Raw genomic sequence first — 15,031 nt, 5'->3', positions numbered from 1 at the left:
TTTCACTCTGTGAGTACTACTGTCCTTTTCTACAAGTATTTTGAACCTTATAGAATTGTGATCACTGTTCCCAAAGTGGTCTCCCAGAAGACATCAATCACCTGTCCAGGCTCATTTCCCAGAACCAGGTCTAAGATAGCACCTTCCCATGTTGGACCATTTACATATTGCCTCAACAAGTACTTTTGGACACACTGAACAAACTCTGCCCCATCCAAGCCCCTGGCACCAAAGGAATCCCAGTTTATGTTGGGAAGTTAAAATCTCCCATTACAACAACCCTGTTATTTTTACATCTTTCCATAATCTACTGACATCTTAGTTTCTCGACTTCACGCTGTTTGAGTGTGAGCGTGTGTTGTTTTTATTTATTTTGAATATTTTTTTTCCCTAAAGGGATTTGTCTTTTAAGAGGTCTGTAGTACAACCCCAACAGTGTGATTGTACCACTCCTGTTCCTGAGTTCTACCCATATGGCCTCACTGTATGATCCCACCAAGGTGTTCTCCCTCTGTATAGCTGTGATATTCTCCCTAAGCAGTAAAGCAACATCCTGTCTCTTTTGTCACCCTCTCTATCTCACCCTTCAGGACCTGATATGATCCATCCCTCCATAGCTGCTCCCTTCATAGCTCCCAATAAGGCCCCATCCTTTTGGTACTGCCCTGGCACATTAGTGGCGCCCAGTGGGCTGTCTGGTGGCCACTGGGCACTCTGTGCCAGGTAGGCCCCACGAGGTGGGCAATGTCCAATGGGCACTACCCAGCCATGCCTCTGCCAACCAGCAGCTTCAGTGATCTCTGAGCCTCCTGGTGTAACCATTGCGCCAGGTCTCTGCTAGTGGAGACCAGTTGTGATTCTCGCCGTTACAGCACCATGACTAAAGGCTGGAGAATTCTGTGCGCTGGGATTTGAACGGGCTATGCATATTTAAATGCTACCTTAAATACGCTGATCTTGGGCACAATTCAGTTCCTACCATTAGGAAGTGATGGGGAGACTCGCAAACTGGTTTAGTGCCAAGTGCAAAAGGGATTTTCAGGACATAGAACATTAGAACATAGAACAGTACAGCACAGTATAGGCCCTTCGGCCCTCAATGTTGTGCCAAGCTATGTCCAATCCCAAGATCAAGGTATCCCACTCTCTATCATTCTGGTATGCTCCATGTGCCTATCCAATAACCGCTTGAAAGTTCCTAAGGGCTAATGGTGATGTACTCGCGGCGTGGTCAGAGAATCTCTGTCGCTGTTTGAGTGTGAGCATGTGTTGCTTTTATTTATTTTGAATATTTCTTTTCCTCAAAGGGATTTGTCTTTTATTAAAATCATGGACGTTGGGCGGCGATATCTTGTCAATCATGTACTAGATCATATTCAAAGCAAAATTGTTTACTACCTCATGAACATCCATATAACTCCACGTTCCATCTACCTCTGTCGCCATGGCGAGAGTGAACTGAACTTGAAGGGCAGGATAGGTGGTGATTCGGGCCTTTCTCATCGAGGCAAACAGGTGAGTTCACAATTGCTACCGAGCACTAGAGTGGACTATTCAAAATGTCCAGAGCAGAACCTGACCAATCCCTTGGCTGATCCTTCTGAATCATATTCCTGAACAGGATTTAATGAATCTCTGTGACATTGCTGATTGAATGAAGAACTTGCTGCAGGTTTTGAGTCTGAGTCGGGTGTGATTCCAGTAGTCTGACGGAGAATGCTGAGTAATGGACGCTGATGGAAGCGGCAGGTTGTTGTTTAATCATTGAAAATGAATCCACCTTTTGCAGCAGTGATTCCGGTTATCTGTACGGGTTGTAATGACACATGAGAGTTTGCTGACACAATTTCAGACTGAACACTAAGTGGGGAGGTCACTATCTGCAACTCCACCAATTTTTGTGACATCTGCAAACTTATTAATCAGACCAGCTACATTTTCCTCCAAATCATTTATATTTACTATGAATAACAAAGGTCCCAGAACTGATCTGTGTAACACCGCTAGGCACAGCCTTCTATTCAGAAAAGCACCCCTCCACTGCTACTTGGTCTTCTACGGCCAAGCCGGTTCTGTATCCATCTTGCCAGCTCTCCTCTGATCCCTTGTGACTTCATCTTTCATACCAGTCTACCATGAGATACCTTGTCAAAGGCCTTACTGAAGTCCATGTAGACAACATCAACTGCCTTTCCCTCATCTATCATCTTCGTCACTTCCTCAAAAAACTCGATCAAGTTAGTGAGACACGACTTCCCCTTCATAAAACCATGCTGTCTATCACTAATAAATCCATTTGTTTCCAAATGTGAGTTAGTCCCAAAGAATCTTTTCCAATAATTTCCCTACCACTCACCGGCCTATAATTTCCTGGATTATTCCTGCAGCTGTTCTTAAACAATGGAACAACATTGGCTATCCTCCTGAACTCTGAAACTTAACCTGTAACCAATGAAGGTACAAAGATTTCTGTCAAAGCCCCAGCAACTTCTGCCCTTGCCTCCCTCAGTACTCTAGGGTAGATCCCATCAGGCCCTGGGGACTTACCTACTTTAATGCTCTGCTGGTTAGAACATAGAACATAGAACACTACAGCACAAACAGGCCCTTCGGCCCACGAGTTGCGCCGATCACATCAACACCTATCTATAACCCCCAATCCCATAAAACCCCATATACTCATCCAGAAGTCTTTTAAAAGACCCCAGCGAGTTCGCCTCCACCACCACTGACAGCAGCCGATTCCATTCACTCACCACCCTCTGAGTGAAAAACTTACCCCTAACATCACTTCTGTACTTTCCTCCCTGCACCTTAAACCTGTGTCCTCTCGTAGCGACCATTTCAACCCGGGGAAATAGCCTCTGAGAATCCACCCTATCTATTCCTCTCAACATTTTATAAACCTCTATCAGGTCACCTCTCAACCTACGTCTCTCCAGGGAAAAGAGACCCAGTTCCCTCAACCTAACTTCATAAGGCATGCCTCCCAGTCCAGGCAACATCCTTGTAAATCTCCTCTGTACCCTTTCAATAGCTTCTACGTCTTTCCTGCATTAGCCATGCTAAATTCTCCCCCCATGTATCTGAACAGGCACCGAAGTGTGGTGACTTGGGGATTTTCACAGTAACTTCATTGCGGTGTTACTGTAAGCTTACTTGTGACACTAATAAATAAACTTAAACCTAAAAACTTTAATATCCTGGGATGCAACCCATCAGGCCCAGGGGATTTATCAGCCTTTAGCCCCATTAGTTTCCCTAGTACTTATTCTCTAGGGATAGTTATTGTATTTGTTTCCTCCTCCCTTCTGAACCCCCCTTGATTGTTTAGTATTTTTGGAATGTTAATAGTGTTTTCCACTGCGATGCAAAATATTTACTTAACTCCCCTGCCATTTCCTGGTTTCCCATTATTATTTCCCCAATCTTATTCTCAAAGGGGCCTGTGTTCACTTTGGTCTTTCTTCTTTTTTTATTTAGAGTTATAGAAGTTTACAGCATGGAAACAGGCCCTTCGGCCCAACTTGTCCATGCCACCCTTTTTTTAAACTGCTAAGCTAATCCCAATTGCCCATGTTTGGCCCATATCCCTCTATATCCATCGTACCCATGTAACTGTCTAAATGCTTTTTAGTAGTGCCTGCCTCTACTACTACCTCTGACAGCTTGTTCCAGACACTCATCACCCTTTGTGTGAAAGAATTGTGCCTTTGGACACTTCTGAATGTCTCCCCACTCACCTTAAAGCTATGCCCTCTAGTTTTAGACTCCCCTACCTTTGGGAAAAGGTATTGACTATCTAGCTGATCTGTGCCCCTCGTTATTTTATAGACCTCTATAAGATCACCCCTCAGTCTCCTACGCTCCAGAGAAAAAAGTCCCAGTCTATCCAGCCTCTCCTTATAACTCGATCCATCAAGTCCCGGTAGCATCCTAGTAAATCTTTTCTGCGCTGTTTCCAGTTTAATAATATCCTTTTTCTATATATTTAAAGAGCCTTTGCTGTCTGTTATTATATTCCTTTTGCCGCATAAAAGGTTGCTACAGAAGGTTAGGGGGCGTGGAGTTGGAGTTAGCGTGGATAGAGGATTGGCTGTCTAATAGGAGGCAGAGAGTAGGTATCAATGGGTGCTATTCAGATTGGCGATTGGTGACTAGTGGAGTGCCCCAGGGATCGGTGCCGGGGTCTCAGCTATTTACCATTTATATAGATGATCTGGAGGAGGGAGCTGAGTGTAGGGTGTCGAAATTTGCTGATGACACAAAGATGAGTGGAAAAGCAAATTGCTTGGATGGTGTGGAAAGTCTGCAGAGGGATCCAGATAGGCTGAGCGAGTGGGCGAGGACCTGGCAGATGGAGTATAATGTTAGCAAGTGTGAGGTTATCCACTTTGGCAGAAATAATAGTAGGAGGGATTACTATTTAAAGGACAAAAAGCTGCAGCATGCTACGGTGCAGAGGGACCTGGGGGTCCTTGTGCATGAGCCGCAAAAACCCAGCCTACAGGTGCAGCAGGTGGTCAGGAAGGCGAATGGGATGCTGGCCTTTATAGCGAGGGGGATTGAATATAAAAGCAGGGAGGTCTTGCTGCAACTGTACAGGGCACTGGTGAGGCCGCAGCTGGAGTAGTGTGCAGTTTTGGTCACCGCACTTGCACAAGGATATTTTGGCCTTGGAGGGAGTGCAGAGGAGGTTCACTAGGCTGATACCGGAGTTGAGGGGGTTGAACTATGAAGAGAGGCTGAATAGACTGGGCTTGTACTCATTGGAGTTTAGAAGGATGAGGGGGATCTTATCGAGACGTATAAGATGATGAAGGGGATGGATAGGGTAGAGGTAGAGAGATTCTTCCCGCTCAAAGGACAGCAGGACTAGAGGGCACAGCCTTAAGATAAGGGCGGGGGGGGGACAGTTTAGAACATTACAGCGCAGAACAGGCCCTTCGGCCCACAATGTTGTGCCGACCAGTTAAAAAACAATGACCCACTAATCTAAACCAATCCCTTTTCGTCCATAAACCTATCCACGGATCTCTTAAACGCCCCCAAACTAGGCGCATTTACAACTGCAGCAGGCAGGGCATTCCAATCCTTCACCACCCTCTGGGTAAAGAACCTACCCCTGACATCCGTCCTATAACTACCCCCCCTTAATTTAAAGCCATGCCCCCTCGTGCTAGCTTTCTCCATCCGAGGAAAAAGGCTATCACTATCCACCCTATCTAAACCTCTAATCATCTTATATGTTTCAATAAGATCCCCTCTTAGCCGCCTTCTTTCTAGCGAAAACAACCCCAAATCCCTCAGTCTCTCCTCATAGGACCTCCCCTCCATACCAGGCAACATCCTAGTAAACCTCCTCTGCACCCTCTCCAAAGCCTCCACATCCTTCCTGTAATGTGGGGACCAGAACTGCACACAGTACTCCAAGTGCGGCCGCACCAGAGTTGTGTACAGTTGCAACATGACGCTGCGACTCCTGAATTCAATCCCCCTACCAATAAACGCCAAGACACCGTATGCCTTCTTAACAACGTTATCTACTTGATTCCCAATTTTCAGGGATCTATGTACACATACACCTAGATCCCTCTGTTCATCCACACTATTCAAAGTCCTCCCGTTAGCCCTATACTCAACACATCTGTTATTCCTACCAAAGTGAACTACCTCACACTTCTCCGCATTAAACTCCATCCGCCACCTCTCGGCCCAGCTCTGCAACCTGCCTAAGTCTCCCTGCAAACTATGACACCCTTCCTCACAATCTACCACACCTCTGACTTTGGTGTCATCAGCAAATTTACTAATCCACCCAACTATACCCACATCCAGATCATTAATAAAAATTACAAACAGCAATGGCCCCAAAACAGATCCCTGAGGCACACCACTCGTAACCGAACTCCATGACGGATATTTACCATCAACCACCACCCTCTGTCTCCTATCTGCTAGCCAATTCCTGATCCAATTTCCTAGACTACCCTCAATCCCATACATCTGCATTTTCTGCAGAAGCCTACCATGGTGAACCTTATCAAACGCCTTACTAAAATCCATATATACCACGTCAACTGCCTTACCCCCATCCACCTCTTTGGTCACTTTTTCAAAAAACTCAATAACGTTAGTAAGGCACGACCTACCCGCTACAAAACCATGCTGACTATCTCCAATCAATTCATTACTCTCCAAATAACTATAAATCCTATCCCTAATAATTTTTTCTAAAACCTTGCCCACAACAGAAGTAAGACTCACCGGTCTATAATTCCCAGGGAAGTCTCTGTTCCCCTTCTTAAACAATGGGACAACATTTGCTATCCTCCAATCTTCCGGTACTATACCAGAGATCAACGACGACCTGAAGATCAGAGCCAGAGGCTCTGCAATCACCTCTCTTGCCTCCCAGAGAATCCTAGGGTAAATCCCATCCGGACCAGGGGACTTATCTATTTTCAAACCCTCTAGAATATCCAGCACACCCCCCTTATCAACTGCAATACTGTCTATTTTACACCCCCGTTTAGAACGGAGTTGAGGAGGAACTTCTTCACTCAGAGTGGTGAATCTCTGGAATTCTCTGCCCGTTGAAGTGGTGGAGGCTACCTTGCTAAATATATTTAAGACACGGGTAGATAGGTTTTTTGTAGGCAAGGGAATTAAGGGTTATGGGGGGAGGGTGGGAAAGTGGAACTGAGCCACTTCAGATCAGCCATGATCGTATTGAATGGCGGGGCAGGCTCGAAGGGCTGGATGGCCTACTCCTGCTCCTATTTCTTATGTTCTTACTTGCTAGTTTGTCTGCTCCCTCTTTTTTTTTGTTCATCTTTTGGTTTTAAAACTTTCCCAATCCTCTGACTGGACACCAATGTTTGTCACATTATAGGGACAATTTTCCCAAAAAGTTTCTAAGTGCCAAATTCACATGAAAACTCGATTAACTCCTGCTGGTTTCTTTTAGCTTGATTTTCAAAATGAATCTCCCACACTCTGAGCGCTGCAGAGGGCCCTAGTGTGATTCACTCTGAAAATCAGGGGGCCTTGCCTGTTCCTGCTATCTAGGCCGTGAATAATCCCAAATTGATCTAGAACATTGGATTTCTGATCCATGGTTAAAATTTTTACGTCGCAGATGCAGCATTAAGAGGTTTCCAAATGTCCAAGAAGTTGCTGCCATACATTTCTGTAAGAACGATTTTCCTGCTCTTGCCAGTTTTCATAGAATTATAGAATCATAGAACCCTACAGTGCAGAAAGAGGCCCTTCGGCCCATCGAGTCTGCACCGACCACAATCCCACCCAGGCCCTATCCTCATATCCCTACGTATTATAGCCACTAATCCCTCTAACCTTCGCTACCCTGGACACTAAGGGGCAATTTCTTAGCATGGCCAATCAACCTAACCGGCACATCTTTGGACTGTGGGAGGAAACCAGAGCGCCTGGAGGAAACCCACGCGGACACGTTTAACACCAGCAACTCAGCTGCAATTAATGTTAAATTTTTTTCTTTGCTCAGAGTGAGCTGGGTTGCTGTGCGTTCAGGAATCAAGTTCCTCAGACTGCCGTGTAAATAGCAGTTGCGTTTGGGACTTACGTTGTCCAAATGTTTAGCTTGGTCCGCTGATTGTGCACACTCGGGATATTGAATCTGGACTTCCACAGGATTCATTGGCGTCTTCTGATGCAGTGAGGAATTTAAATTTTTGCCTTCAGCTTCCAGGCCTTTGGGATTTTTCTCTGTAGTTTCCTTCTGTGCCTTTTGCTTCTTGAGCATTTCTTCAAGTCAGAATACTACTTTGATTTTTTTCCTTTATTTTCCAGGATTTAAATTTTTTTTCTATAGTTTTTGTGAGGGTTTGAATTGTTCTGTTTGCTGCCAACATGTTGTAAAGTGCTGGCTGTAGTTCGGTAAGTCTTATTAATGTATCCGCAATCTTAAGTAGTTTCACAGTAAGTATTTATTAACTACTAGAAACTATATACATTGGTACAGGTAAGGATCAGGCTAGGAGTTGTCTCCGTGCTTGTTTCCACACACGGCTCTGTCTAGCATTAGACTGACCCCTAGGGGCCGGTCATGTACTCTCTTACATCACTGTGTGGGTGTACTGTGCTCAGTCCCATATTAACCCTTTTATGTGTCAGGCTCTTATAGTACACTTCTGAAATAAAATATGGGATATTTTGACCTAGGAAGTAGGGGTAGAGAATGATTCGTACTGGTGATCATAACCCCTCACCACATCTCTCCCCAATGACCAATGACATGCTTACAAAAAGAGGCAAAGATAAGGAAACTCCCAGACTCAGTCTCTTACAGACTATACCGGGGTGATGATGGTTGCTGCTCGGGCTGTCCAGCCAACACCAAAAGGCCCAGATGCAAGGACATCACTGGGTGGGGGAGAGGGGGTGTTTTGTCGGACAGGTACAGCCTCAGCAGCAACCTTCACCACCCCAGTGTAGTCTGTTGGAGACCAAGTCTGGGATTTTCCTTATCTTCACCTCTTTTTGTAATCGGGGTAGAGGGGCAGAGATGAATAGGTATGGGAACCCCACTTGCCACTAAACCCACCACTGGGAGAGCATTAAGTACCACCCACCATTGGAAATATTTGACTTGATTTATTATTGTCAGGTGCTTTGATATATATATATATATATATATATATATATAGGTAGATGAGCTTAGGGCGTGGATTGCTGTTTGGGATTGTGATGTGGTGGCCATTACGGAGACTTGGATGTCTCAGGGACAGGACTGGGTACTTCAGGTGCCAGGCTTCAGGTGCTTCAGGAAGGACAGGGAGGGTGGCAGAAGGGGTGGTGGAGTGGCACTGTTGATCAGGGACAGTGTCATGGCTGCAGAGAAAGAGGATGCCGTGGAGGGACTATCTACAGAGTCTCTGTGGGTGGAAGTTACAAACAGCAAAGGGTCGAAAACTTTGCTGGGTGTATTCTATAGGCCGCCCAATAGTGACAGGGAAGTTGAAGTGCAGATAGGGAAACAGATTCTGGAGAGATGTATTAATAACAGAGTTGTCGTGATGGGAGATTTCAATTTCCCAAACATCGACTGGAATATCCCTAGGGTAAGGGGTTTGGATGGGGAGGAGTTTGTTAGGTGTGTTCAGGAAGGTTTCCTGACACAGTATGTGGATAAGCCTACGAGGGGAGAGGCTGTACTTGACCTGGTACTGGCGAATGAACCAGGGCAGGTGATGGATCTTTCGGTAGGAGAGCATCTTGGAAATGGTGACCATAATTCTATCTCCTTCACAATTGCATTGGAACGAGATAGGATCAGGCAGGCTAGGAAGGTGTTTGTCTGGGGTAAGGGGAGATACGAAGACGTCAGGAAGTTACTTGGACAAATAAACTGGAAGGAGGTGTTCTTAGGGAAAAGTACCGAAGGAAGGTGGCAGATATTCAAGGAATGTGTGTCTGGAGCTCTGAATGACAACGTTCCGATGAGACAAGGGGGTTTTGGTAGGTCGCGGGAACCGTGGTGCACAAAGGCTGTGTTGAACCTAGTCAGGAGGAAAAGGAAGGTGTACAAGAGGTTCAGGGAATTAGGAGATGTTAAAGATCTTGAGGAGTATAAGGACTGTAGGAAGGAACTTAAAAGGGAAATTAGGAGAGCCAGAAGGGGTCATGAGAAGACCTTGGCGGGTAAGATTAAGGAGAATCCCAAGGTCTTCTATAAATATGTGAAAGGTAAAAGGATAAGAAGAGAAGGGATAGGACCTATAAAAGGTGAGGGGGGAAAGGTTTGTGTGGAACCAGAAGAAATGGCAGAGGTGCTTAACGAGTACTTCGCCTCAGTATTCACAGTGGAAGCTGATCTGGGAGATTTTGTTATGGATTTGCAGCAGATGGAAAAGATTGAGTACGTGAATATTAAGGAGGAGGATGTGTTGGAACTTCTGAATTCTATCAAGATAGATAAGTCGCCTGGACCAGATGGGATGTACCCCAGGATACTGTGGGAGGCGAGGGAAGAGATTGCAGAGCCCCTGGCGATGATCTTTGCGTCGTCAATGGAGACGGGAGAGGTTCCGGAGGATTGGAGGATTGCGGATGTAGTTCCTATTTTCAAGAAAGGGAACAAAGATAGCCCGGGAAATTACCGACCGGTGAGTCTGACCTCAGTGGTTGGTAAGCTGATGGAGAGGCTTCTGAGGGACAAGATTTACGAACATTTGGAGAGGTTTGACATGATCAGGAATAGTCAGCATGGATTTGTCAAGGGCAGGTCGTGCCTTACAAGCCTAGTTGAGTTCTTCGATAATGTGACTGAACACATTGACGAAGGAAGTGCCGTGGACGTGGTGTACATGGACTTCAGCAAGGCGTTTGATAAGGTCCCCCATGCAAGACTTCTTGAGAAGGTGAGAGGGCATGGGATCCAAGGGCCTTTGGCCTTGTGGATCCAGAACTGGCTTGCCTGCAGAAGGCAGAGAGTGGTTGTGGATGGGGCTTTTTCTGAATGGAGGTCAGTCACCAGCGGAGTGCCTCAAGGATCTGTTCTGGGACCCTTGTTGTTTGTCATTTTCATAAATGACCTGGATGAGGAAGTGGAGGGATGGGTAAGTAAGTTCGCTGATGACACTAAGGTCGGTGGTGTTGTGGATGGTCTGGAAGGATGGCAAAAGTTGCAGCAGGACATAGATAGGATGCAGGACTGGGCGGAGAAGTGGCAGATGGACTTCAACGCGGATAAATGTGTAGTCGTCCATTTTGGCAGAACCAACGGGATAAACGAGTACACTATCAAGGGCAGAAGTCTGAGTAGTGTTGAAGAGCAGAAGGATCTTGGGGTCCGGGTCCACAGGACTCTTAAATCGGCTTCGCAGGTGGAGGAGGTGGTCAAGAAGGCGTATGGTGTACTGGCCTTCATTAATCGAGGGATTGAGTTTCGGAGTCGGGAGGTAATGCTGCAACTTTATTAGACCCTTGTCAGGCCTCATTTAGAGTATTGTGCGCAGTTCTGGTCGCCTCACTATAGGAAAGATGTAGAAACTATTGAGAGGGTACAGAGGAGATTTACAAGGATGTTGCCTGGACTGGGAGGCATGCCTTATGAAGTTAGGTTGAGGGAGCTGGGACTCTTTTCCCTGGAGAGACGAAGGTTGAGAGGCGACCTGATAGAAGTTTACAAAATGTTGAGAGGAATAGATAGGGTGGACTCTCAGAGGCTATTTCCCCGGGTTGAAATGGTTGCTACGAGAGGACACAGATTGAAGGTGCAGGGAGGGAAGTTCAGAAGTGATGTTCGGGGAAAGTTTTTCACTCAGAGGGTGGTGAGTGAATGGAATCGGCTGCCGTCAGTGGTGGTGGAGGCGAACTCGCTGGGGTCTTTTAAAAGACTTCTGGATGAGTATATGGGGTTTAATGAGATTGAGGGTTATAGATAGGTCTGTAGGTTGGTAGGTGTTGATGTGATCGGTGCAACTCGTGGGCCGAAGGGCCTGTTTGTGCTGTAGTGTTCTGTGTTCTATGTTCTATAGCGAAGAGTCATTGCTTCTTGCACGCCTCACAGGTAGAGCATACTGTTCATAGAGTACATAGGGAGAAGGAAAGGAGAGGTGCAGAATGTAGTATTACCATCATAGCTAGGGTGTAGAGAAAGATTAACTTTTAATGCAAGGTTGGTCCATTCAAAAGTCTCATAGCAGCAGGGACAGGACGACTGACTAATGTTGTTTATTGATGGACTGAGTCTGTGGAGGTATTCTTGTAATTGGCAAAACTTTATCTCATTAAAATGCTGCCACAAATGCAGACTGCATGTAGTTTGGTAGATTTTTCTGCAGCTTTTGTTGGTTATGGATCCTCCAAGAGAAACTAGTTCCTCCTCTTGTATCACTCACAGCATCTGGACCTGAATATTCTGCCCAAACTCTGGATACCTTGCTGACTGGGAGTGTGATGCATCAGTATTGGCTGGACTTGTGACTTGCAGACTGGAGTCTAAGAGTTCATACATGTCACAGTGAAGATTGTTAAACCTCTGACTGGAAATATACACCTGAAATTTACACACATTAACATGTCTTGTTTCTCTTTGTTTTTACTAGTTTGCCAGTTCGTTAGGAGAGTTCATCCAAGAGCAGAACATCAGGGACCTTAAGGTCTGGACGAGTCAGATGAAAAGGACGATCCAGACTGCTGAGGCCCTGAAGGTGCCTTACGAGCAGTGGAAAATATTGAACGAAATCGATGCGGTGAGTTCACAGTCAGTTACCCTTGGTTGGAGTCCAGCCTTTTCAACATTGTAGTAACTCTTCTTGTGTAATTGGAGAAAGGACTAGGGGATCAGTTCAATTTGAAGCAATGTGGATAAAGTTGATATTCATGCCTGGAAATGGAACAGAGTCAGAATAAAAATATTTCTTTTTATGTGTGACAGGTGAAGGCCCAAACGTTCTCAGCAGTTTTTGACTTAAAGAAATCAAGTTGAATTGGCCTGAGATTTTTCAAGTGCGAGAAGGGAGACTGCCCAAAATGATAAGAAAATACCAGAGCCACTTCCCTGATGAATTAGGCAAAATCAAAGGGCTACAGAGAGGTCCAGAGGTGACCCCCAATTCTTTAGGGCAAGATTGGCACCATATACCTCATGAAAAACAATGGATACTGAGTTAAACAGATTGAAAGAGTGAGGCAACATCCAGCCAGTTCAGTTCTCAGAATGGGCAACACCTATAGTCCCTGCATTGAAACAGTGATTATAAGCTAACAGTTAACCAGACTGCCAAGCTGAATAAATATCCAATCCTGAGAATTGAAGACCTGAACACAAAGTTGGCAGGGGGTCTGGATTTGAGTCACGCGTACTGGCAACTTGAATTAGATCACATTTCCTAGAAGTATGTCACGATAAATGAACTCAGAGGCCTGTTCCAGTACATGCCCCTGTCCTTTGGCGTGTCTCCGGCATAGGCAATATTCCAAAGGACAGTGGGGGTCTGCTCTGGCCGCTAAGAACATAAGAACATAAGAACATAAGAAATAGGAGCAGAAGTAGGCCATCTGGCCCTTCGAGCCTGCCCCGCCATTCAATAAGATCATGGGGCAGGCTCGAAGGGCCAGATGGCCTACTTCTTGATGATGAATGTCTAACTCGACTGACAAAGGCTGAGTCTCTAGCAAACTTAGAGATGTTAAAGAGATTTCAGGAGGCTGGAGTTTGCCTCGAGAAGGAGAAGTCCCTCTTTCAAGCCACTGCAGTGACCTGGCATCAAGAAATTCCCCTGGTGTTTAAGTAGTAGACGCGTTATTTCTGGCAACAAACCACTCTTGGGTTTGTTCAAAGAGAGTGAGGTTATCGTACCAATCTCTTCGGTCAGAATTCAACAGTGGGCATTAACTCTGTCTGCCTGTGACTATCCTTTCTTTCAAGCACTGACCTGGAACACACACAGTGAATGCTCTTAATCACCTACATCTACACGTACTCCAGTGCCACAAGAAATCATCATGATATTAAATTTTGTAGATACAGCAAAGTGGCTCAGAAACTGAACTAATTAAGATCCACTTCTGTCTAAAGTGAGACACAAAATACTTATCGGAGGGGTAAATGAGCCAGTTTCTGTGGAAGTGGAAACATTCTTTACCCACAAGAATGAGTTGAGTTGTCAGGATGGCATCATACTCTGGGAAGCAAGAATAATCGTTCCTGTACCAGAGAGCTGCTCTTAATTGAATTACTTATCCTCACATCTCTCTGGTGAAGATGCTTGCCGGGAGTTATGGAGTTAGCTTGATAGGGCTATCTGTTTCTGCTCAGCAACTCTGCGCTATTGTGTGTCGTGAGGGTCACCTTGGAGAATGCTTACCCAACTTGAATAGTAAATTAGCTGTAAAGATTCGCATTCTAATCAGTATTCTGTAAACTGTGTGTGCCTTTATATGCCCTGTTTCTGATCAGAACTTTCCACTCACCTGACAAAGAAACAGCGTTCTGAAAGCTAGTGGCGTTTGCTATCAAATAAAGCTGTTGGACTTTAACCTGGTGTTGTGAGACTTCTTACTGTGTTTACCCCAGTCCAACATTGGCATCTCCACATCATGTCCTGGCCAGCCATGGATATGGATCCATATCAGTCATGTTGGTCTATTTTTGGGCACAATGTTTTTGCTGATGATTTATGCACACTTTAAACGGATGGACATTTTTGAGGCGAAGTTGCCTACATCACTTGCTACCATTGAAAATTATACCAATGTTTTTGAACTCACAGATGACTTTTAGCCATGGTTTCAGTCATGGCATTGTCATTATGAGTGCTGAGTTTCAAAACTTCACCGCTCTCAATGGTACTAAACTCATTCAAACTGTGCCTTAGCACCCAGCATCAAATGGCCTAGCCAAGAGGGTCACCCAAACTTTCAAGTTTGGCCTCAAGAAACTGTCAGGAGGAACCTCGAAGGCCAAAATATCACAATTGCTCCTCAGCTACTGTACCACTGCACCAATGGAACTGCTAATGAGACATCATCTCAGAACGGAACTGAGCCTCGTGTTTCCAGGAAGGGTAGAAGCCAGCCAGAGTAATCCGAAAGCTTTGAATGGTCATCCAGATTCGAAACATTGGCTCTATTCTCTCCCCACAGATGCTGTCAGAGCTGTTGAGATTTTTATAATCAGAAATCAAGCCATGATTCACACAGTACAATGTGATCATTTATGGTAATTAAAACCATATGTGAGAAACTTTGGTAGTGGATCAAGTTTGATCCTGGAATTATTGTCTCTGAGACTAGATCCCTTTCTTACCAAGTAGCCATGGAAGGACAGATTGTTCATAAACACCATGGACCGGTTGAAGAGAGAGAGAGACTCCAGTCAATGTTACCATCAAGAAATGTTTTCAAATCTGTAAACACTGAGGTTATAGACGTAACTGATGTCTCCATGAGCTGTGCCAGAAGAGGTATTTGTTATTGCAATTCCTGTAAATATTGATCCTGTGACAGCATCTCAGACAACACAATTATGCTGCAGTACAAG

At 45.2% G+C, this 15,031-nt stretch overlaps 1 protein-coding gene across 7 annotated transcripts in view; it reads left to right on the top strand.

Moving 5' to 3' along the window:
- The window catches only part of LOC145362625 (6-phosphofructo-2-kinase/fructose-2,6-bisphosphatase 4), a 227,843-nt gene that overhangs the window by 129,914 nt on the left and 82,898 nt on the right, over window positions 1-15,031 (top strand). For all 7 annotated transcript variants that reach the window (XM_080218598.1, XM_080218593.1, XM_080218595.1 and 4 more), the window contains 2 exons: window positions 1,308-1,515; window positions 12,093-12,239. In XM_080218598.1, coding sequence (XP_080074724.1) covers window positions 1,308-1,515; window positions 12,093-12,239 — 355 coding nt within the window. The remainder of the gene's footprint in view (window positions 1-1,307; window positions 1,516-12,092; window positions 12,240-15,031) is intronic.

Source organism: Carcharhinus amblyrhynchos, chromosome 3 (assembly GCF_965287045.1).
Source record: "Carcharhinus amblyrhynchos chromosome 3, sCarAmb.v2.hapA, whole genome shotgun sequence".
Classification (NCBI taxonomy): domain Eukaryota; kingdom Metazoa; phylum Chordata; class Chondrichthyes; order Carcharhiniformes; family Carcharhinidae; genus Carcharhinus; species Carcharhinus amblyrhynchos.
Note: the sequence above shows the minus strand (reverse complement) of the source record. Positions and strands in the feature narration are given on the sequence as shown.